Here is a 25791-nt window from a genome sequence, read left to right as displayed (position 1 = left end):
TTCAGCCATTCTCCAACATCCACTTAGTTTCTAGTTCCTTATCATTACAAAAAGGGCTGCCACAAACATTTTAGCACATGCGGTTCCTTTTCCTTTTTTAATGATTTCTTTGGGATACAGGCCAAATAGAGCCACTGCTGGATCAACAGGTATTCACAATTTGGTAGTCCTTTGGGCATAGTTGCAAACTGCTTTCAAAATGGTTAGATTAGTTCACAACTCCACCAACAATGTATGGGTGTCCTCATTTTCTCATATCCCTTCCAATATTTATCATTATCTTTTTCTGTCATCTTAACCTGAGAAGTGTGTAGTAGTACTTTAGAGCTGTCTTAATTTTCATTTCTCTAATCAATAGTGATTTAGAGTATTTTTTCATATGACTAGAAATGGCTTTAATTTCTTCATCTGAAAATTGTCTGTTCATAATCTTTGACCATCAATTGGAGAATAGTTTGTCAGATGTGGGATTATATTCAAACCCTGTGACTCAAATCCAGCATTATTTCTGTTGTCTTCTACTGCCTCTCAAATTTTTTTTTTTATAATAAATGATTACAGTATGCTTAGTCTTTTAAAAACATGTTATACTTTAATGAATTTTTAAACTTTCATCTATGGCTTTCACTTGTATTTAGCATATGTGACCCAATCATCAAGGTACTATTAAATGTTAACATATATTTCTCTTTTTACATTATCGTATTTCTGACCTTGGCATCTACCATTGTCTTTGTCAATGCCTTGTACCTCTAGAAATACAAAACCTATTTCTTGAATGAATGAATGTAGTTACTATATTTAGGTCACTAAATGCTAACAAGATAAGTTTAGTCAGTCTATAAACACAATTATGCTTAAAATGGAAAGAATATTGACATTAGAGTAAGAGGGTGGGCTCAAATTCCATTTCACATCCTTACTACTTTTTTGATACTAGGGAAGTCATTTCATCCTCAATCTCTTCATTTGTTAAAGGAAGGGGGGGGGGATTGGATTAAGTGGCTTCTCATGTCTTCCCCAGTTCTAAGTCTATGATCCTGTTATATTATCTTCATTATTAAGTCAAATCCTATATTTCACAGAAACTGAATTTTAGGTGGGAGAGCAATACCAAATTTGTATTTCAACTGGTTTAACATAGAAAATAAACTCTCCTTCCCAACAATGAAGACTTGTTCTATTCAGTACAAAAGAATGTGCTTGCATTAGATCAAAGCTAATAAATAATCATTACAGTAATCAGTATATACTATTTAAATTAATAGTGGATTCTGCTTTTTTTTTTTTTCTTTTTTTACCTTTAAGGTACCGGAAAGACAATGGTGATGGATATGTTTTATGCTTATGTAGAAATGGAGAGGAAAAAGAGAGTCCATTTTCATGGCTTCATGCTCGATGTACACAAAAGTAAGTGAATATTTGGAATGACGTATAAAGAAATGAGCTCTTTAGTGAAAAGATTATGGAGTACCCCATCTCTGTGAGCTTTAAATATTGTTTGATTCAACTTTGCTCAAAATACAAATAAGTTCTTATCTTATTGTTTTATCTAGTATTGGTTATTGATATTATAGTGTAGTCCCGAGACAGTGATGATGATTCTATCTTTTTTTGTGTGTGTGAGGCAATTGGGGTTAAGTGACTTGACCAAGATCACACACCTGGCAAGTGTTGAGTGTCTGAGGCTAAACTCCTGACTACAGATTCAACTACAGGGCTGGTACTGTACCATTTAGCTACCCCAAAGATGATGATTCTAGTGATAAGGTGCGAGAATTGAGGGTAAGAAAGAGATCCCTTCTGGTTGTCACAGATTCTTTGTGAAAGAATTCACAAACCCAAAGTTTGTGGCAAAAGGGGATTTATTTACACTAAGAAGACTATGCTAAGAGGACAGCTTTCTTAGCAGGCATACTCATTAGAAATTTAGCAAAGATGGGTTGACAAACCCTTGGTTAGTCTTGGCCTGGAGCTGGAGAGCACTTTGAGCAACTTGGTTGAGTGTACCCCAGATTTCCAGTTGAATGAGATTACTTAAGAAGATAACAACTGGGAGTTGTGTGGAAAGGGTGTGCCCCTCCCAGAGTCTGGGAGGGTTTGAGAGTCAGGAGCACCCTTCCCCTAAAGATTCCTTTCTCACTCCTCCCCCCAAAAGGGGGCACAGTTTACATCACTAGTATCTTATTTAAAAAAAAAATTAATAATCTTTTATTTTGTCAAATGTATACAAAGATAGTTTTCAACATCCACCTCTGCAAAACCTTTTGTTCCAAATTCTTTCCTTTCCTTCCCCTTCCTTCTCCTCAAAACAACAAGCAATCCAATATAAGTTAAACATGAAACACCTTATATTTAGACATCTCTTTAGTTTACAGATTGCAGCTATGCCTTCTCATGTTGTTTCTTAAATGTTTGGATACTAGGTGGCTGTCCTGATATTTTTATTTCTACAAATATCTAGGCCAGTAATGTGTACAAAATGGAATCTCAAAAAATGCTTTTTGGCAAGATAAAGTTGATATGGGTTCATGATCTAGATATAAAGAATGAGATTATAAACAAATTATAAGAACATAGGATAGTTTACCTCTCAGATCTGTGGGGGAGAAAGGAATTTGTGACTAAAAAAGAACTAAAGATCATTATTAATCACAATAAAGATAATTTTGATAATATTAAGTTAAAAAGTTTTTGCACAAACAAAACTAATGCAGACAAGATTAGAAGGAAAGCAATAAACTGGGAAAATGTTTTTAGATTCAAAGGTTCTGATAAAGACCTCATTTCTAAAATATATGAGAATTGACTCAAATTTATAATAGTTCAAGCCATTTTCCAATTGATAAATGGTCAAAGGATATGAACAATTTTCAGATGAAGAGATTAAAACTATTTGTAGTCATATGAAAAAGTTGTTCCATATCACTATTGATCAGAGAAATGCAAATTAAGACAATTCTGAGATACTGCTATACACCTCTGAGATTGGCTAAGATGACAGGAAAAGATAATGATAAATGTTGGAGGGGATGTGTTCCATTTTTCCCCTCCTTCCCCACACCTCTCCTCCAGATGGCAGGTTGATCAATACATGTTAAATATGTTAAGTTATAAGTTAAATACAATATATGTATACATTTATTACCTCTCAGATTTGTTTTTGAGGCTAAAAAGTTATTCTCTTAGTAATAAAATTATATTCTGTATGACTTTAAATTCATTATTCATTTCTCCATTATAATTATACTTAAATTCTTTTCATAAAATTTTCTTTTCTTTTCCAAACATTTAAATAATATTTAAAATGATTTTAATGTAACTTTTTATTTCTGTTTTTTATCGATTTAAGGGATACATCGTCTTAAACAGAGTTTGCCAAAACGGAAGCCAGGGTTAATGGCTAAATCATATGATCCTATAGCTCCTATAGCTGAAGAAATTAGTGAAGAGGCATGTCTCTTATGTTTTGATGAGTTTCAGGTAATGTAGAAATTAATGAGCATATTTGATGTTGTTCTAAGCTAAGTATTAGGTTCAGAATTCTCTTTCTGATTTTGTCACTCTTTTGCTGTTTGACTCTTAGCTCTTGATGCCTCAGATTCTTTATTATACAATTGGTTTATTTTCCCCCTAATTTGTAGGAATGACAAAAAGATTAATAAAATAATGTCTCTGAAGACCATGTAAGGCCAGGAGTTCTTAGCCATTTTTTGGTTTTGTGGATCTTGCTGGGATCTTATGGATCCTTTCTTAGAGTAACATTTTTACATGGTGAAAATTTGGATTACAGAGGAAGCCAATTTTATTGAAAACTGATTATTAGAACATTGTAGAAAAGTTTAATGGACCTCAGTTTAAGAACCCCTGATTTAAAGTGTTTTTTCTAATTGCTCTGTAAATACTATCCAAATAATTTAAATACTATGTAAAAATCAGTTATTTACTTTTTACTATAAAGAATAATTGTGGAATGAGGAAATACGTTATTGTATACTTATTTTGTATCTCACACCACACCCAGAAAATTGTCACCATATAGTAGATAGTTATGAGTACTGAAGACTCAGTAAATATTTAAAGCAATATATTACTTTGATAATATGATCAAAATGAATAATTGAGTTCTTTTATATATATGATTGATTAATTATTATAAGAAAAGGAAAACTGGACTACATAAAGAAAATATAAACTTTAATCATTGCAGTTTTACATGCCAAACTTTTGAAAAATTGATGCTCAGAAGGAAATACAAAAGTTAAAATGGATGCTTGTTCAAAATAAATGCCACCTGAACACAGCAGTCTTTCCTCCTCCCATGAGCTTTTACCTGATATCAAGGGAAATGTGGTCCACTTGGCTGTATTTCCAAATTATACCTAAGACCTCATTAGCATAGGAAGAACTTACAAAAATAGCCAATATACTCTTATCTGCAGTTAAGAAGCAGAGTCTATGACCAAGACTTTGACTTATTCCTGACCTATATTGGAAATGCTCTCTTCTTGCTATGGGAAGAGAATCTTTTCACTACTTAGACTATGGAGTTCCTCTCTATAAGGAGAAAAGAACAGAGGTGAAAATTTTTCTGTACCTTATTAAACTGCAAAGGGAAAAGAATAAAATCACATGTAATTTTCCCATCAGTAACATATAGTTGATGGATATATTGCTTTAAAAACTATATATCTCATGTGACTCAAATTTCTATATAGGTTTTATATTGTCTAATTTTTTTGGGGGGGAAAGTGTTCCTAATTTTATACAACCAGCATGGTACATTTATTGATTTAAGGTAATAAAATAATAAAAGCTTCTTTTCCTAATTCCTAACTCCTGTTCTTATCAACTTTAGGGAATGATCAAAGTGTTATATTTTTTATTGTTTGCTTAATGAAAGAGTATATAGTAGATGATATGTTAACTGATTTTGTTATATTCTTGATTGGTATGACTGGGGTCCTAAACAGTGGGGTTAAAAACAATTACTACTTTAGTGATTTTCATTGTTTTTATGTTACTGCTTACTTTACAAGAAGAGATACTTTATTGTTAACTCTGGAGCAGGAAACTTGACTTAAAAAATTTGTATCTGGTTTAATGAGATATATATATATATATATATATATATATATATATATATATATATATATATATATATATTTAATACCTCTTATTTGTATCACTGGATAAAGATAAGTCACTCATCTTTTGGAACTTTATTAGCTTTATAAGCATTTGATTTGGTAAATTATCTTTTCTTATTACTAGATAGATAAATTAATTTTAATCCCCATTACCAGTAATTACCAGAATATAACCATCAAAGACAATTAGGTAGTATTGTAGATAGAATGTGAGACTTATAGTCAGGAAGACCTAAATTAAAATTTTGCCTCAAATTGTTATTAACTATGTCACTCTGGGTAAATAATTTAACTTCTTAGCCTCAGTTTCTACATCTATAAAATGAGGAAAATAGCAACCACCTCACAGAATTGTAATGCTCAAGTGCTTTGCAAACATTAATGCAATTAAAAAAAAACAACTGGTCATTGTCATTATGATTATCATCATAAGTTCTCCGTGGCTATGATTATGAAGCCTAATATACAGTGTTAACTTTTCTGCTTGTACAAATTTTTTAGACCCTGAACTGCCATTGCTGACCTCTTGGAGGAGCAGCAAGTTATGAATTCAAGGGTACTGTCCTATCAGGACATTAAGATGTGGGGGAAGGAATGTTATTAACTGCTTGTATTTTTTCCTAAAAGCAGGAAAGCTATAGGATACTCACATATGTCTGCCTGAATAAAGATCTTTGTCCTCAGTGAACATTTTAGCCCTAATGACCTGAAAATAAGTTGATCTTAATATTATGTCTCCAAAAAGGAAGCAGATAACCACTTCTCACTGATATCATTGTCTGCTGGTTATATTTATCCCAGGAGCTATTTAAAAACTAGTTATAATGAAGATGTGTTACTCTGAGTCTTTGATAGATCTCTGATTCCCATCATGATGGTCACTTTATCCACTAATGGAGACTGCAAACCAGCCTTTTTATCCTTTGGTATTCTTGTCCATAATGTGTTTCCCTGTATCCTGGAGTCAGGAAGACTTGTCTTCTTGAATTCAAATCTAGCCTCAGACAGTTACTAGCTGTATGACTTGGGAAGTCACTTCTATTTAATTTCCTCATTTGAAAATGAGTGGGGAAGGAAATTCCAAACCATTCCAGTATCTATGTTAAGAAAATCCCAAATGGAGCCACCAAGAGTTGGATGTGATTGAAAACCACATTCTTGTCCATTTCTTTCCATAAATTTCTCCAGGGGAAAAGGTGGGGGGAATAGGGGAATGTTTCTTCATTGTGTTTGGAGTTTCCTCAAGCTCTTTTGATTTTTCATGGATACCACTGGAACATATGGACTATCTTTTTTTCTAGCCCCCAAATTGGCCTCCTACATTTTTTAGATTTCTCTATTTTTCTAAGTCTTTCTACATCTCTCATGCTCTGCATGCTCATGATAGTACTTTCTTGAGGAAATTCTTCTTGGTGAGATAATCTACTCACATTCACTATCTGCCTCTCTATTCGCCTCTGGGTAATACTTAGTTTAATTCTTCTGAGACTTTGGTATTCCTTGATTTGCAGCTGTACAATCTTACTAGAAGACTGATGTGAAAAAGATAGGCTTTTGTTTCAAGGAGAAGCTTGTGTCCTCAAAAGCACTTTAAAGTTTCGCAAATGCAGTCTAGTCCACTTTTTTCCTCCTTTCCAATTCCAAATTCATCGTATGCATTGGGTCTCTAGGACTTCTACCAACAGACTAGCTCTGTAGATTTTCCAACCATTAGCCACAGTCTGGACAATAAGTATTTTTCATCCATCTGGTTTTTCTTGTGTGTATAGTTAGAAAATGGAAAATTATTCCAGTATTTTTGCCAAGAAAACCTCAAATGGGGTCATAAGGAATCAGCCATGACTGAAAATAGCTCAACAGCAGCAACAATAAATAGTTCAACTTTTTTGAATGATCATTTATGAAGTTGTATTCTGGCATCTTAGTATTTTTCAACATTTATGGTATTTTTGCCTCTTTCAGTCCAAAATTGGTGTCTCCACTGTTATTGCTGGGAAAAGAGTTTGTTTTAGAAAATTTTATAGACTTTATAGACTCTCCCCCTATTTTTCATCTGCTTATTGCTCTCTTACCAGTTTTATCTTTAAATATCCTCAGAAATATGTGACTTCCTTGTATCTCTTGCCAAACCTTTTGTAGTATACCTAACATACTATATGTTTTTTAGGTTTTTTAAAGTTGAAATAAAATTAGCCCTCCTTACTTACTGTTTCCATCAATGCATAACAGAATTGTTCCTTTAGAGCTCATTAGTCTTCATCTTTCCTGTCCTAATTTCATAGATTCTGTAGACTATGTATGTGAGTAGAAAAGTGTGATTTTTCCAATTCAATGAACATTATTAAATTCCTATTATGTACAAGGCTTTGGGAATATAAGGGAAAATTAAATAACTCCTGCCCCTGGGAGCTAATTTGAGGAGAGACTGAATACTCACAGCTTGAGGAAAGGTGAGAAAAGCTTTTCAGAGGAGTTGATGCCAAAGCTAAACCTTGAAGGAAGGAAAGGATTTCAGAAGTGGGAAGAACCTATATTCCAGGACTGAATAGTACAGAAACAAGAGGTGGAAAATACCTTGCTGCTGACATGAGCTGGAAAAGAGCAAGGGAGAGCAGAGCATATCTTGGAAACAAGGGTAGATATTCATTAGTACATAATCAATTCTGAGTGTCTCCAGAGGGGATCCTCAAATAACATGCTGTTAAGCTGTCCTAGGGGGCCAGCTTAAGTTAAATTAATGAACATTTTCTTGTTATACCATTTGAATGTGCTATTCTCTAACCTCCAAATAGTAGATTTATTTCTTTTGAATCACACATTACCCAGAAGCAACCTCAATTTTTACTTAGCCTTTCTTTAATTTTTTTTCATTTTTATTTTAGGAATTTTAGAGAAGAGAACAGTTGGGTTGCATGCCCTAAATCCTATTTATCAAATCAAAAAGAAAAAATTTTTAAATGCAGAAAAATCTCAAATAGTCAAAGACTAGATCTTAATAACCATATTTATTCATATATATGTATATATATGCATAAAGGAAAATATTTGCTTTGAGTTTTTACCTTTTATTCATATTTTGGGAAGGCCAGTATGTTTGTATTCAGAATAAAAAAATATGAATATGTTCATTATAATTTAAATGTTTTCTTCAAAATTTGTCATAGTGCATTAGTTTTGACCATATGTGTTATCAGAGTAGGTAACTAGTTCATTGTTATTTGAGAGACATTGGGCTAGCAGTAATAGCCCTGAGTACTTGGTAATGATAGAGAGCCAAAAATGACCTTTTTCTTTTTTTTTTTTTTTTTTTTTTATTTTTATTATAGCTTTTTATTTACAAAATATATGCATGGGTAGTTTTTCAACATTGGCCCTTGTAAAACCTGCCATTCTAACTTTTCCCCTCCTTTCCCCCATACCCTCCCTTACATGGCAGGTAGTCTAATACATGTTAAATATGTTAAAATATATGTTAAACCCAATATTATACATATTTGTACAGTTATCTTGCTGCACAAGAAAAATCGGATCTAGAAAGAAAGTTAAAAAAAAAACAAACCTGAGAGGAAAAACAGAAATGCAAGCAGACACTAACAGACCGAATGGAAATACTATGTTGTGGAAATGATCTTTTTCTATATAAATTTTACCTGAGGTCAACCCTGGAGCTCCTTCCTAAAGAAAGGAGATCAGCAATGAGAGAGGACATTTGGCTTCATCCTGAAGTATAGATTCTATTTAGAGAAGCAGAGAGGCTCTCCTTCAGTCTAGGGGTTGTGCAAACACGTCTTGTTGTGTGGCAGAAACTCCATATTCATTAGAAGAATTTCTGCTCTGTTAGAATATCCATGAAAGGGGAAATAGGTCAGTATTCCTTCATGGAATATCACTTAACCTATGTAAATACTTAAGTTATAAATATTAGTATTTTTCCAAGTTCTATTTGATTCTGCATTTGAAAGCATATATACTTCCAAAGTGTAGAGCATTTACGGCAGAAGGAGCCTTAATAAGTTATTAAGCACCTAACCTAACCTAATTAAGCTTCCAAATTAAATGATTAAAATTTGAACAGGTAGCTAGGTGGCTCAGTGGACAGAGAACTGGACCTGAGTTCAAATTTGGCCCCAGACACTTACCAGCTATGTGATCCTGGACAAGACACTTAATCTTTGTTTACTTTAATTTTCTGGAGAAGGAAATGCCAAATTATTCCAATATTTTTGGCAAGAAAATTCTATATGGGGCCATGAAGAATTGGACATGACTAAGCAAATGAATCACAAAAGTTCTCCAGGGACAAGGACTAAGTCAAATTTGATTATATGGCATAGTCATATTATTATGTTTTCCTTCATATTATTATGTTTTGATATAGATAAAGAGGAATTATCTAGAAAGATTAAAAACCAAACATCCGTCATTTTTATATGCCCTTTTGTATTAATGAATTTCAACAAGCCTTGAGAATGCTTATTCAAATGTTTGATTTAATTTACTGCCAACAGTTTCTTTTTAAGAAAGCTTAAATCCCTGAGATTTTTGCATTTATGTCAATTGAAGTTCTTGGATGTCAATTAATATAACTTAGCTCATGTATCTTTGCATAGCTATTAATCACCATGTAGCCCTTTTTTTTTACCCTCTAGTTTACTTTAACTTCTTTTTATGTGGAACAATATTGGCCCAGGAATACTAATGAGGGGAAGGGAAGCCAGATCAAAAGTACATTCAAGAGCAGCAGTTTTCAGGTTGTCTGACAGCCCTTTGGGGTCCCAGAGACCTTTTCAGGTAGTCTATGAAATCTAAACTATTTTCATAATACTACTGTTTTAAGGACTAACATGGTAAATACTGATACATGTAACTCATATAAACAAAAGTTATTTTGGGCGTCATCAATAATTTTTAAGAGTGTAAACAAGTCTCCAGACTAAAAAATTTGAGAATCATTATTCAAGAGGGGGCAATGTAATACAGACTCCACTTATGAGTGTCTCTCTTTTTCTCTCTCTTGAATGAGGCAGAAAGTGGGCGTAGTAATAAAGTATACCATTCATGTCATAGTGTGCTGTTAGTCTTCTTGGGACAGTCACTATTTTTTTTGCTGTGCTTTTTAGACCCATATTGGACCATTTTCAAGAAGAGTAGATTTCAGTTTCTGTTGTGGCAAGCATAATTATTAATTATTGTAGTATTATCTTAAGTTTTAAAAAATAATTGCAGTATGACACTGACACATTCTACTTAGGACTCAATCCTATAACTTCCCTTTTGCCCTATTTCTGCCTATCTATTGACCAATGATGTTATTATTCTTCATCTCAGCCTCGTTGCAAGAGTACTAGATAAGGAGTAAAAATAGCCTGTCTTGCAAGGCTTGATATGTCTATTTGTAAAGATACATATTAGCTATCATTGTCATTTTCAAATGATTCTGAAATGTAAAAAGTTATACCTACATGTAAATGATCATTCATTGAATTATTTTATTTTTCTTATATGTCAATTCATTTTGTTTGAGTATTTTTTTTCCTCCTTGTCCTGTTAGCATTTGGATTTTGGAGATAGTTTAATTTTTTTTTTTTGTCCCCAATCCTAATTTTCACTTTTTTTTCATCAGTTTTATAAGAAGTTCTAATTCATCTTGGCTTTTACCTATAACTTCTGGTTTCCATTAATGCCTCTTGATGCCTGTTACTGTTATGCAAATAAGCTTCAATTTTATTGAATTTTAAAAAAATCCTTCTGGAAAAGGATTACCTATTGGCTAATTTTTCTTGCTATTAGCTTATTTTTAATTTAATATTTTATTTTTCCCCAATTACATGTAAAATTAATTTTCAATATTAATTTTAAAAATTGAATTCCAAATTCTCTATTTCCATCCCCACTCCTTTCTCTTTAGCTCTGTTCTTTTCATCAGGAATTCTTGAAAATTCTCTTATATTGAATATCCATTTTTTTTCCCTCTGAAGGATTATACTCAGTTTTGCTGGGTAAGTAATTCACTGGTTGTAATTCTAATTCCTCTGCTCTCCAGATTATCATATTCCAAGCCCTTCCATGCAGAAGCTGCTAAATCTTGTGTTAACCTGACTATGGGCTCTACCATATTTGAATTATTTCTTTCTGGTTGCTTGCAATATTTTCTCCTTTACATGGGAGCTCTGGAATTTGGCTATAACATTCCTGAGAATTTTCACTTTGGGATCTCTTTTAGGTGATTGGTAGATTCTTTTAATTTTTATTTTACTTTCTGGTTCTAGAATATCAGGGCAGTTTTTCTTGAGAATTTCTTGAAAGATGTTTTCTGGGCTCTTTTTGATCATGGCTTTCAGGTAGTCCAATAATTTTAAAATTATTTCTCCTGAATCTAATGTCCAGGCCATTTGTTTTTCTAATAAAACATTTCACATTCCTTCTATTTTCACAGTCTTTTCATTTTGCTTTATTGTTTCTTTATATTTCGTTCACTTCCACTTGTTCAGTTCTGATTTTTAAGGAATCATAATTTCTTCAATAAGGTTTTGTACTCCCTTTCCGTTTGACAAATTCTGCTTTTCAAAAAAGCATTCTTCTCCTCATTGGCTTTTTGTGGTGCTTTTTCTATTTGCCTTTGTCTGTTTTTTAAGGTGTTATTTTCTTCAGCAAGTTTTTGTGCCTCCTTTTCCAAGTTATTGACTCATTTTTCATTATTTTCTTATATCACCATCTCTCTTCCCAAATTTTCCTCTTCTTTTCTTACTTGATTAAAAAAAAATTTTTTTTTTTAGTTTTTTAACCTGAAACCAATTTATATTTTTTTCAAGGTTTTAAATGTAGAAATTTTTACTTTACTGTTTTCTGAATGATTTTTGATATTCTTTGTCACTATAGTAACTTTCTATGGTCAGAATTTTTTTCCTGTTGTTTGCTCACTTTCCCAGCCTATTCATTGACTTTTAACTCCACTAAAGTTGGGTGCACTGTCCAAGCTTCAGGTGTTTTGCACAGCTATTTTCAGAGATACTTCTAGGGATCTATAAGTTTTCAGTTTTTCAAAGGTGATATAATCTAAGGAGAAGTGTGTCTATTAGAACCTCTCCTATGCTTTGGTCTGTGCGTGCCTACAAGCACTCTTTTCTGCCCTGAAATTTTACTGGGGCTAAAATCTCAGATGTCTCTTCATTGTGGGATTACCATCCAGGACTGCAATCCAGATCTCAATATGGGCAAAAGTAGCAGAGTCCTGCCTGTAGCGGCAGACCTTGTAGCAGCATAGGTTTTGTAATCTCCTGACCACTTGGCCATCTTACCATCTGTGGGCCAAGAGTTCTTGATACTGATGGTTTGTTCCCTTCTAAGGCCAGCTCCTGGTTTGGTGTAGCCTGGACTATGCTCCACTCTCGCCCTGCTGTGACAGACTTTCCTGGCCAAAATTTGTGAGTTCTGCCATTCTAGGACTTGTCTTGGGTCATTATTTGGAGAGGTTTAGGGGAGTGCCCAGGGAGTGCCCAGATGCTTTCTCTCCATCATCTTGTCTCCGCCTCCCCCCCAATTTTTAAAAATGCAAAGAATCCTAGTACTGAAAAACATATTGAAAAGTCAGAAAGACATGACTTCAAATACCATCTTAAATATTTACCATATGTCTCTGATGGCAGGCCAAAATACTAGGACATCCCTCTTTTTGTTGTTGTTTGTCCTTCATTCTTGAAGAGTATCATGACATCACTGAAGTGATACCATGACATGCACGTGATTTGGATTTCAGTGAGGGAGGGCTGTGCAAGGTCACCCTGCCTCACTTTCCCCTCCAGAGACATCTGGGTCCAGTAGCCAAATGTAGATCAGGACAACAAAGATGGTCCTGGATGCAGTGGGAGACCATGGCCTTCCCTCCCTCCCTCATTTTTGTAGCCCTACAACCTAAGAATGGTTAGCATAATGCCTCTGGAAATAATCCAATCTCAGTATTTTATGACTCTATTTTTAAATTATAGGAGTTTAGGGTTAGGGTTGAAGGAATCTACACATCATCTAATCAAACCACTATGTCTTACAAATGAAAGGACTGAGGCTCAGGCAGTTTAGGTAACTTGCTTAAGATTACCTGAGGAGTAAGTTGCAGAAGCAGAATTCAAATTCAGGTTTTCTGACTCTATACCTTTGATAGCAGCAGTATGTTTTACTTTACTTCTTTTTATATTAAAAAATTTAAATGTATATAAAATAATCTGCACAATTTTTATACATTTTACCTTAATATGGATTCTTCATTATTATTTAGAAGCTATAAATTTTTCAAAGTTCAGAAAGAGATTATGCATTTTAAAAGAAGATATTGTTGTAAAAGGAATCTATTGTTGTGTTTCATAATAGATTCAATATGCCAAATAACTGTTATTTTGTTGATTAGATGTCTCTGAAAACTTCAGTAAAACTTATAAGATTACATATTAAATACATACTCATCTTTGCTTCTCGTTTTAGATTTTCATGGGTAATGGAAAATATATAAAAAATAAAAGCCACAAGTCTTAAATTTTTAATTGAAAACTATATATTTTCAATTGGTACAGAGTTCAAAAGTCATACTTCTTTCATTATAAAGAAGCCTTTATCAACTATTTGTTTCAGTTTTAACAAAATTCTTACCCATAAAATTTATAAATATGTTTGCCCTTTGTTTATAAATACTAAATATAAAAACAATGAAAGTACAAATACAATTTAACTATAGCCTCTGTTTTCGTGTAGAGAATTATTCAATATGGCTTCTAGAGGGTATGCTGCTATGAGGCCAGCTGTGATTTCTAAATGAGCACATCTAAAAAAAGGGCTATCTTTTTCAAAGGACACAGCATACTTTTTTTAAAGTTGATATTCTATAATGAACCATAACTTATTCATAGTTAATTCATAGTTGAATCTCTTCTTATTTTTATTTTGAATATTGAGAGGACAAGAAAAATATATCTTTAGCATGTTGGAAAAGAAGACAGCTTCATCTTTTAAGGGTATTTTTTCCATGAAAATGATTAATATCTTGATTGACTTGAAATTCAAATGCAAATAATATACATGGTTTCACATACTTAACAGTTGTGTAAGATATTTTAAGCAAATGCATGAATTCTTATATTTTAGAGCCCTTGCAAAATCAACTAGGACCGGAAAAACATCCTATAAGCCTAACAGAATACATTACTAATTTATCCAGGAAGATTTTCTGGGCCTCTTATTATTGGAAATCCACACTTAGCAACAGCTATATCTATAATGTCCCCTTTGCTTTTATAATGACTTGTATTAATATGTATTGTTGAGACTTAACCAATCACTGATTGCTCTTTGATGAATTAATTTAATTCTAATACTTTAAGAGGAAAATAGGCATGGATTACTATTGCTTAATAAATTTGGTTAGATTCTAAGACTATATTTTGAGTTAGCATTTAGATAAGAGATACTGTTTTCATTTATTAGATTTAATTTTCTCATAAAACATCTTGGTGGACTTGAATAAAAATGGAATGTTATTTTTTCCAGTGTTGATGGTTTTAATATTTTTTTAACTTTTCTAAATGGACTGTCTTTATGCTTTTAAACAGCTAGAATAAAATAGAATATTCTTGGAAGGTATCCAAATGATATTGCATCTTTTTCTGCTCTTTTCTATTTAGATCTTTTTGTTGTTGTTGTTGTGATCATAATTTTGTGGGCATCATTATACTCAGTGAATCTAATTTTTAATAACATTTTTTATGACTTTTGAGGACATTAGAAAGCTTTCAAATGAAAATGTTACCTCTGTAACATGCTAAATAGCTAGAAAACAATTCTGATGAACAAAATAAGATAGAAAGATACTTCTATCTACTATCAATATCTTTTTTTTTTTAAAAAAATAGTTTTTTAAACAGTTTTTTACAAACCCGAAAAGCTATTAAAAGCCTTTAATAAAAACTAGACGCTTATTTTTGTGCTAATACTAATTACTGATAATACATGCTTATGTTTGTCATTCATTATATGGAGCTGTACCAATCAGTGGATGACTGAGTCTCAAGCACTTACACATGTAAATTAACTATTAGATTTTTTTCTTTTTTACTTAAGTGAGTCATAATGGAAAGCAACTCTAGGTCATAAAAAAATCTTTTCTCTTAAATGCTAATGAAATTTCTCCATTCTCTCCATTAGCAGACTACCCTTATTGGTAATTTGTAGCCTTCTCTTTTGTTCCTGGTGGTAATGAATGCTGGGTACTGAAAAAGCCTGAGCTACAGAATGCCTTGACAATTGTCTTCTGCTTACTCATACTGTAAAATTTCTGCTCCCTAGCCGAGCTGTGTAAGTAAGGGTACAAGATCAAAAGAGTATAAATTGGCACCCAAGTAGACAAAGTGACTCTTGCTTTATTAATTAGCTATAGCTTTCACAAGTTAATTCACTAGATCAAGGCAGAAAGATCAAAATTTGTAACATAAAACACCAAAATTTTACTCGGAAAAAAGTCCCTTTTTCATTGCTTTTCTTAACTTTAAATTTTTAAACCTTTCCTGTAATATAAACTAAATGTTATTTCCTTTTTCTAACCCGTGGAATAGTCTTATTTCTGTTAAAAGAAAAACACACGTACGCACACACTGACAGTCACATGAATCATTTTAGAGGTTCTAACTGGGTAACTTTTAATTGACATAATTCTTTTTGAAAAGTCAGTACCCCAAATTGTGTATCAGGAGGCCAATTAAAAATGCAATTGCTTCTAAAATTTGCAGTCATGTTCTGTCCTCTCATCAGAAATGCCACTGGTGTTTAAGCATTTGAAAAGGACCTTCTATGGGAGTGTTTTTGCGGAAGCTAAATTTGACAGTGATCCTAAGCTCCAAATTAAATAATGTGAGCACCACTTTTCCTTTTCATTTTAGAGGGTTTTTGAGAACACTTTGGAAGTTCCTGATGTCTTAATAACTTAGGGAGCCTTCAGAATTCACTCTTTAAATAATATGTTTTAAAGTTGTAGCTTAAGACAGAAGAGGGGGGAGAAAGCCTCTTCCATATGTCTCCCCAAACCTTTTATTATTTTTACTCTAGACTAGTTGCAGTCTGAAGGAGGTTATAAGTTTTTTGATTAGCTTGATTGCTACGGGCTTCATTTATTTAAAAAAAAAAAAAAAAGAACCATGATAACTCTACATAAAAATGATGATTTAGGCCTACTATTAATTATACTTTTTAACAATTTTGCTTAAATCATATTAGATTCTGAGGAATTTAGGTTTTAGATTTAAAAATAATTTATTACATATTTCACGTTTAATAGATGCTTTTATTTTATTTTAACTAATGTAATTCTGTCAGTCTTTAGGCTAACTTGATTAAAAAAGGATAGTGTGGGCATAGCTCCAGTGATCATAGTGAAGATTTGAAAATTTTATTGACTATTCAAAATGTCCTCATAAAAGAATATCACAAGTTATCATTAAAGTGGATTACCTAAAATTTCTATAAAATAGCTTAAAGAATTTAATGAGTGGCCTTTCAAAGTTCTAATGATTCTTAACTGTACAGTTACTTGTAACCTTTACCTGTACAAAAAGATAGTGTCTAACAAAATAGTGTATTTTAAATGCATTTAAAATATTATAGTTAAGCATATTTTTATACTAGAATTTTTTTTTACATTATCCAGAAAAGATCAGTAATGTGTCTATCTGTATAATCTTAGTTCAAGGAAGTAATTTGAACATTTGTAGTTTTTGTCAATTTTTTTTTTTTTTTTTTGGTAAAATTAACTGTAGCAGCCAATTTTCTGATTTTTTTTTTTTTTAAGAGAGAAAGAATATTTGTGTTTACAAGGTTATAAGAGGCTGGCTATGCTGGAAGTGACTGCAGTGCCTTTTGATTATTCATGGACAGTAATAGAAGGCACTTAAAAAGAACAATGAAATTGCTTATTTTTGTGATGGGCCATCTGTTGAATTGTTTTGTGCAACAATTGCACAATAGTATCTATGTCATATCATTCTATTTTCAACAGCAGCTGATTATGTCTAGCTGGCTACTTGTCCTTATTTCTAAAGTCCCATGACCATTTGAAGTCACCTTTCTGGGAACCTTTGCTAGAAAGGTAATAGAAATGTAAAATAGCCGGTGTGTTTTTTTTACTTTTCATTCTTTTTTTTTTTTTTTTTCCTGTGTTGCTTCTAATTAATTAGGTTTTCTAACTGTTTAGGATGATTTTCTGTAGTTCCCACCTGTAGTTGTATAATAGAAGTTAACAGGGAATCATTTGGTAATTTGGGTAGAAATATTGGGCCTGCTATAAAGAGGAGACAAGCTTTAAAAGATTTCTGTGGTATAGACTTCCATGCTTATTAATTATCTATCCTTTTCTTCACAGGGATAATTAGAATCATTCTCCAGGATTTTACTTTCAGCCTTTAGGGAAAAAAATGAAACTATTAACAAATTTGTCAGAGCAGAAATGAAATCAAGATAAAACAAATGTGTTGTTGTCCATAGGTCATTGACATTGCTGATGCCATGATTCTGAAACAGCTTTTTGAAAATCTGTTCAAAAATGGGGTCGTCGTTGTGGCAACATCCAACAGGCCACCTGAAGGTAAAAACAGAAATTATGTCAGTATTATCCAATTAGGTGAACACATTAACAGCCTTTTTGTTTTTGTACTTATTCATTTTATAATGACTATAAGACTGGTGCTTTTGTCTTTCATTGGTTTTGTATCTGTGCTTAAGGGCTGCAAATCCAGCAAGATATGTGAATTTTAAAATACATATATATATATTTAAAGTAGTTAAACCCAAGAGAATTCCTTATTCCTAACATACCTGAAGACCTGTAGTTGATTCTAGAGATTGCTGTCTGTTCAAAAAAAAAAAAAAAGTGCCCTGGCTATTCTGTTACTTTTAATGAGATGTAAAGAAAATTTGTCTGATAAAAAAAAGGACTAAGAGCTAGTTTGTGTACTAAATGGCAATGCATGACAATTTATCTTTTCTAAAAGAATACCTAGCACTATCTCCAGCTGAACTCTTTGCCAATGATACATCTGCCTTCAGACCAGTTTCTTTTCTGCCATAGCCAATAGATCCAGATTGAGAGCTCTTACAATTGCAATATTCACTCTTAAGGTCAATTCCTAGTGAGAAGGCTGAAGCCGTCACTGGCAAACCTCTCCTCTAGTCTCAAGTCTTCTGGCCTAAGATATCCCAAACCCCAACTTCACTTGTTTATGTTAATACCACATACAAGAAAGAGGAGATAAAGAGCAGAAACAATGGAAAAAACTGGCAGGGGTCAGTTTGGTGAGGGTGGACACCAGGAAACAACTGACCAACTTCACTAGCATTATTCTGGCAAAAGAATGAAGATAGGTGCCAAAATGGAATTAATATGAAGTTGCAAAGTCTGATCTTCAGAAGCAACAACTTTAAAGCACATTTCCTTTCTCTGAAGTAATCACTGTAATTCCCTCCTCTTGCCAATATATCTCCCTTGGTGATTGTCCCTGTCTTGACTATAGTGGTTGGGAGAGAAGACAACCTTAACCTTTTTAAGTTCTCAAAGATCTATATCATCCAAGACTCCCCAATTTAGAAAAAATAAGTTGAAAAAAGAGGCAGGAGGGTAAGGAAAAGAGAGAAAAATCCCTAGATATAAAATAAAAGAAAAATAGAACCTATCTAATTGAGTAGATAAAAGAAAAACTAACAATGATTTCTTCGATATAGGAAAGTCAAAGAATAAAATTAAAATAGAAATGGATACTAAAATATACTAGAAATGATGTAAAAATACAAAAAGAAAAGTTAAATCATAAATGCATCAAAGCAATTAAAGTCAGTTCTGTATTTTTTAAAAAGGGAGTGTGGAGGAAATGGAAGAGGTGAAAGAAATAATGAATGAAAATTCAAAGGAACATTGGAAAGCCAAAAAAACAATAGAAAAAGAAAGTATCAATATATGTAGTGAAAGCAAAGATCACTGAACTGACAATAAATTTGAAAACAAACCCAGAATGTAACAGAACTTTAAAGGCAACTAATGGATATCTGGGATAAAGTAATAGGCTTATCAGACAAAAAAATTTGAATTTTAGATTAATTGTAATGCCAGAGGGTAACTGTTAGGATTACTAAGTGAGAACTGAGGTTGTCTGGATAGTTACAAGGTGAGAACTCAGGTTGACTTGATAGAAGGAGCAAGCTCATTGGCTGGGGTGGTTCTTCCCAGAAGCCCTTGCATTATCCCACGCCCATTCTCTGGGAGGATAAAAAGAGACAGCAATGGGCGCAGAGGGCAGATCGGCCTGGAGAAGGATAAGAGCTGGAGGAGATTAAGAGCCAGGATTCAAGAAGGAAGACTCTCTGCATTACATCAGGCCTGACGGGGCTCTCTGCAGGAAGGGAAGTCACTTCTAAGGACAAGAGTTAACAGCAACTGCCTGGAGACAACGGTTCACTACAGGAAGAAGAATCTGTCTGAGAGATTTGAGTAGACACAGCAGATCTCTTCCCAGAGAGCGATCCAGCAGCTTCTGGAGACGACAGCTCGTTACAATTGGCGCCCAACGTGGGGCAAGGACTTTTGCTTATCCTGACAAGAGGAGCTAGACCAGACCTTCGCAATTTGGCGCCCGAACAGGGACAGACACAGTCCTGATTCCAGTGGAAAAGCCTCCCATCCAGATCTCAGTCTCTCTAACCCAGAACCGTGAGTAACGAGGAAACTTTGTTAAAGATTAAGTGAGCGTGCTAATAGATAAATAAGGAACTTCAAGAGCAAGTGAGAAAACATCCAGGCAAGATTTATATCTTGCATGTCCACTCACATAGTGGACTCCCAGGTCCCATTTTTGATGGAAATTCAAAGGCAGATAGCCTTCTAACCATGTTAGCCAGTAGTCCTTTATTTCAGGAAGCACAAGAATCTCATTCTAAATATCATCAGGCTGCTCGAGCTTTACGTTTACAATTTGGAATCACAAGAGAGGAAGCTAGGAGCATAGTAAAAAGCTGTACAGCTTGTCTTCCTTTCCATGCTCCTACACTCCCTCCAGGGAAGAATCCTCGTGGTTTGAGACCCAATGAAATCTGGCAAATGGATGTGACCCATTATAAATCTTTTGGTCGTCTATCTTTTATCCATGTAGTGATAGACACCTTTTCAGGATTCACATTTGCAATGCCAGCAGCAAAAGAGACAGCCCGAGTGGTCACTGAATTCCTTATACAAGCTTTTGCAATTATGGGTGTGCCACAAGCAATAAAAACAGACAATGGACCTGCATATACGTCCAAACATTTTACACACTTTTGTGCACAGTATAAGATTTTACATACCACGGGCATACCCTTTAATCCTCAAGGGCAGGCAATAGTAGAGAGAAGAAACAGAGATATTAAGACACTCCTCCAAAAACAAAAGAAAGGGGGAGCCACAGGTAGCCCTAGGGAACTTCTAAATTTAGTTCTCTATACCATTAATTTTCTAATTTTTGACAAAGATGCACTGGCTCCAGCAGACAGGTTTTATAACCCACCAGAAGGGCAGTGTCCAGTGAGAGCATCTCCACTGTCCTTAGATAATCGCCAGGTGATGTGGAGAGATCCAGAAAGTGGTGAATGGAAGGGACCAGATAGGTTAACTGCCTGGGGGAGAGGGTTTGCTTGTATTTCTTCAGCAGGAGAAGGAATCAGATGGGTGCCAACGAGTCATATTCGCCTTGTCCACCAGAGAGAGACAGAAAAAGAGAAAGACCTCAAAATAAAGGAGAAGATCTAAGAAACATCTTACACCGAAAGAGCATGGATAATAAAAAGACTGTTAAAGAACTTTAAAATCAGCAGGAATCATTGGACTTCCTCACACAAGATGAGAATAATGGACAATGGACTTATGGACATTTATAAATTTTCAATTTATGATTATTTGATTATGATTATGTTATATACTTCTAGCATGTGTTATGTTACTATGTTACTATGTGCTTATGTAATTTATGTAATTATCTGTAATACTTCCCATATTGATGGATTTATGTTTCAAGGTCATGACTGTCCTATGTTCTAAATCAAAAGAAAGGGGGAGATGTTAGGATTACTAAGTGAGAACTGAGGTTGTCTGGATAGTTACAAGGTGAGAACTCAGGTTGACTTGATAGAAGGAGCAAGCTCATTGGCTGGGGTGGTTCTTCCCAGAAGCCCTTGCATTATCCCACGCCCATTCTCTGGGAGGATAAAAAGAGACAGCAATGGGCGCAGAGGGCAGATCGGCCTGGAGAAGGATAAGAGCTGGAGGAGATTAAGAGCCAGGATTCAAGAAGGAAGACTCTCTGCATTACATCAGGCCTGACGGGGCTCTCTGCAGGAAGGGAAGTCACTTCTAAGGACAAGAGTTAACAGCAACTGCCTGGAGACAACGGTTCACTACAGGAAGAAGAATCTGTCTGAGAGATTTGAGTAGACACAGCAGATCTCTTCCCAGAGAGCGATCCAGCAGCTTCTGGAGACGACAGCTCGTTACAGGTAACAACAAAAAATAGATTCTATCTTTGAGCAACTAATTGGAGATAACTTTTTGGAATGGTGATTTTGCCACTTCAAAGACTATATGGAATCTCAGAATAGAGAAATTCAAAAAACAAGCTTATAATGGTACATAATTGTTAAATTTCAACATTACAAGGATAAAGAATCTTTCAAATGCTGAGAAAGAAGAAAAATTATGACTGACAAAACACCAATTAAAATGTCATCAAATTTGCCAACAGCTCAAGAAAGCTGACAAAACTGGACAAAAATATGTACAAGTCTATATCCTGCAATCTAAGGATATAATTTACAAACAAAATAACATTTTAAAAAATGTTGAGTTTATCTTTAAAACTCACGATGTAAAAGACTGCTACTACAAGGGATAGTAGGAATTCTAGATGAACTGAATGAATCTTTAACAAAAATAAAAATAATAGAGCTTATGTTTAACTATATTTAAGACAACCAAATAAGAAGGCAAACTTTTGTGAAAGAAAAAAGAATAATCAAATTAGGATCTGAGACAAAAAAATGCAAACTCCAACTTATTTGATGATAAGTTTTCATTATTTTATTTCAGTAAATGCCTTTGCTTTGAGCTAATTGTGTCAAAGTATAGTGGGGTAGGCTCATGAGTTACAGGTTTTAAAAGAGTAGACCCACAGGTTATCTGGTAACCTGGTACTGGTGTTTTTTCACCCCGAAGGGGCACCAACTTATGAGTATAAATTGAGGAGAGGAGGATACAACATATAGAATGCTACCCTGTAAAAAATAGTTTGGTACTTTTCCAATGATATATTTTCCTAGTGATCTCCTCAATTCCAGGCCTCCTTGACCTCTCTGCAGAATTTAACACTGTTGATGACCTTCTCCTTCTGAATACTTTCTCCTTTCTAGGTTTTCAGGACCATGCTTACTCCTTGTTCTCCTTCTGTCTGTCCCACTATTTCTCAGTGTCTTTTGTTGATTTTCATCTGTATTAGGTGCTTCTCATGTTCCAGCTAAATGGTAAGGTTACTAAGAAAGGCAAAAATACAACTCCCTCTTCTTAAGGAGCTCAGCTTCTAATGAGATAGTCATCATGTAAATAACTAAATGCAAAGAAGGTATAATGAAGATGGTAATCTGGGTGTGTCCCAAAATTCTATCCTGGATACCCTTTTCATTTCATTCTATGTTATATCACTTGGTGTTATCTGCCTTCATTGGTATACTTATTTCTCTGCATCTGATTTTCAGATCTATCTAGCCCTCATCACCAAGTGTGTCTTATATATCTTGTACTAGATGTCCTATGCAACATGCCCACAAATGAACTCATTTTCTGCACACTCTCACCCGGCTTCTAAGCTTTCCTTAGGATATTGCCCAGGATATTGCTATTTTTGCAGTCTTCTAGGTCCACAACTTTAATGTTATTCTTGACTCTTAACTTGCCTTCACCAATATCCAATCCATTGCCAAATTTTTTCATTCCCACCTTCACCACAGATCTCACATTTGTCCTTTTCTCTCTACTCATAAAGCCACCACTCTAGTTCAGGCTCTCATCATGTCTCACCTAGACTACTACAACAGCCTTCTGGTGGGCCTCCTTGCCTCAGGTCTCTCCCCCTGCCAAACCATCCTCTGCTCAGCTGCTAAGGCATTTTTTCCCTAAAGCTTGGGTTTGACCATTGAACCTCTAGAGCTCACTGATTTATTCAATGAACTCCACTGTCTCCTTGTGTTCTCTAGAATCATAATGAAGTCCTCTGTGGCATTTAAAGTTCCTTATATACTGGGTGCCTTCCTGTTTTCCCAGACTTCCTATAACTTACTCCCTTCTACAAACTACAATCCAGCTACACCAGCCTAATTGCTGTTTCCCAAACATACCCCATCTTCCATCTCTCTGTCTCTATCTTGTTTATCCCCTGCCTTTCTTAGTATCTTTAACATTTTGCTGGAGCGTGAGAAGCACCTGATAAATGTTTGTTGATTGACTAACTTACTGAATGGGAGACTGATCCAGCCAGTGGCAGACAGGAGAGTGAGCCAGCTGTTGGGTGTAGCTATGTGCCCTGCTCTGTAGTTTCCAAGGGCATTGTGGTAGGAGAAGTTACCTAGCTGATGAGGTTTGGGGTGAATGGGGCCTGCCCAACATTAGGCTTAAAATTTGAATGAATTCGTGTGGCCTTGAGTCAAATATAATTAACATTCCTCATCAAGCTCAATTCAGAAAATGATAGAATCTCAGAATTGGAAGAGAAATCAAAGGCCTTTTACTCTAAATAAGAATATATTCCATAAGATCTTTGGCTAGTTAGTGATTGAGACATAGCTTAAAGACCTTGATTAATGAAGAATAATTACCTCATGAAACAACACATTATTCCTTTGTGTAGCTCTAATTATTATGCTGGGCAGCTAGGTATTTGTATAGCTCTAATTGTCATGATGGGCAGTACAGTGAATAGAGTGCCAGCCCTGGAATCCAGAAAAATCATCTTCCTGAGCTTAAATCTGGCCTCAGATACTTATTAACTTTGTGACCTGAGTAAGTCACTTAACCCTGTTTGCCTCAGTTTCCTCATCTGTCAAATGGCAAGAAGGAAATGGCAAATCATTCTATTATCTTTACCAAGAAATCTCCAAATAGGGTCACAAAGCATCAGATATGACTGAACAACAAATTGTTATGAATTTATTCTTTATGTTAATCCCAAATTTGTCATTCTTATAATTTCTAATCATTTCTAACATCAACTTCTTATCATTATTTTTATATACTAACTTGTATTGTTACCTAATTGTTTGTGGAACATAGATCCCATCTTTCCTACCATGTCACAGATTGAGGGGAGAGGCCTGGGTTTTTGTCCACACTAACATTTTAATAAATGTTTAAAATAATAAGAGTCATAGAATTTTAGAGTTGGAAGGGGCTTAGGGTTCATCTTGCCCAATGTCCCATTTAATTCAGTAATGGCGTCTGTAGCATCTTTGACAGTTGATCATTCGGTGTCAGCCTAAAAATTTCCATTTAAGTGGAACTCACTAATGAGTCACTCCAATATATTTGGGAAACAACATCTTACTCTTCTGTGTTTACTGCTACAAAGCATTTTACATATTTCATCTGCTTCCTCCCCTTTTCCCTGTTAAAAAAAAAAATCGCAGTAAGGAAGATAGTATAAACATGATCTCCACTTTGTAGATAGATGGTGAAACTAAAACTCATAGAGATTTAATGTTTTGCCCAAAGTCATAAAACTATAAGTGACAGTGCTAGTAATGAAATATCCATATCCAATGTCATTTCCATTATGCTTTTAATAACTAAAGTTCTTACAGTAGAACAATGACTTTGGAATCAGAGGACCTGGATTCAAATCCCACCTTTGATGCTTACTGTATAGTAACAATTATTATTATTATTGTTGAACCAATTATTCACTCTCCATGAACCTCAGTTTCCTTTTCTGTGAAATGAAGGAGGATGGGATGTTAATTTGTTTCTGAAGCCTCTTCCACCTTTAGGTCTTAGATTCTATAATTTTCATATTGAGTTGAAGTCCTTTAAGGTCCCTTGATTTGACATTCTAATAACTTTGTCCAGAAGAAAAATATTAGTAGAATTGGATCCTCTTTTTATTCACAGAAATCCTGAGGTGAGTAGAGGCAACCATTGATGTACTGAGTAATAAAGAAGTAGAAAATTGAATCAAAAAGTCTAAGCATGTACTTTGGGAGATTGGCCAAGAGGATAGTGCCAACAGGGTTTGAAGCTGTGGGCCAAACTGAAGCTCTGCCAAGTGATAATGTCCAACTGTGTCTTTGTTGGCTGTGAGACTTGTATCAACTATGGATGATGCATCTTGCTTCTTGAGCAATTTCATCACAAACAAGGAGGTCCTTGGACAAGCCAATTTATTGGTATTGAAGGGAAACTAGCTAGTGATAGTGCCCACAAAAAAAGAATAAGAGCTGATGACTCAAGCTTTGTTATTTTCTAACGAAAGGTGAACCACAAATAGTGGGTAGAAAAAAATATAGTATGCCTCCAAATTCTTAGTTTAATTTTAAGCTTTAAGAGTTTTAA

The 25791-nt window shown here is 34.2% G+C and overlaps 1 protein-coding gene across 2 annotated transcripts in view; it reads left to right on the top strand.

Annotated features, from left to right (window-relative positions):
• Window positions 1–25791, top strand: part of AFG1L (AFG1 like ATPase) — a 190045-nt gene that overhangs the window by 54541 nt on the left and 109713 nt on the right. The window contains exons 4-6 of one of the 2 annotated variants that reach the window (XM_074310145.1): window positions 1309–1410; window positions 3353–3483; window positions 17667–17766. In XM_074310145.1, the coding sequence (XP_074166246.1) occupies window positions 1309–1410; window positions 3353–3483; window positions 17667–17766 (333 nt within the window). The remainder of the gene's footprint in view (window positions 1–1308; window positions 1411–3352; window positions 3484–17666; window positions 17767–25791) is intronic. The other variant, XM_074310146.1, reaches the window with a different exon arrangement.

Source organism: Sminthopsis crassicaudata, chromosome 4 (genome assembly GCF_048593235.1).
Source record: "Sminthopsis crassicaudata isolate SCR6 chromosome 4, ASM4859323v1, whole genome shotgun sequence".
NCBI classification, from domain to species: Eukaryota; Metazoa; Chordata; class Mammalia; order Dasyuromorphia; family Dasyuridae; genus Sminthopsis; species Sminthopsis crassicaudata.
The sequence above is the reverse complement of the archived record's forward strand: the minus strand, read 5'-3'. Positions and strand labels throughout refer to the sequence as shown.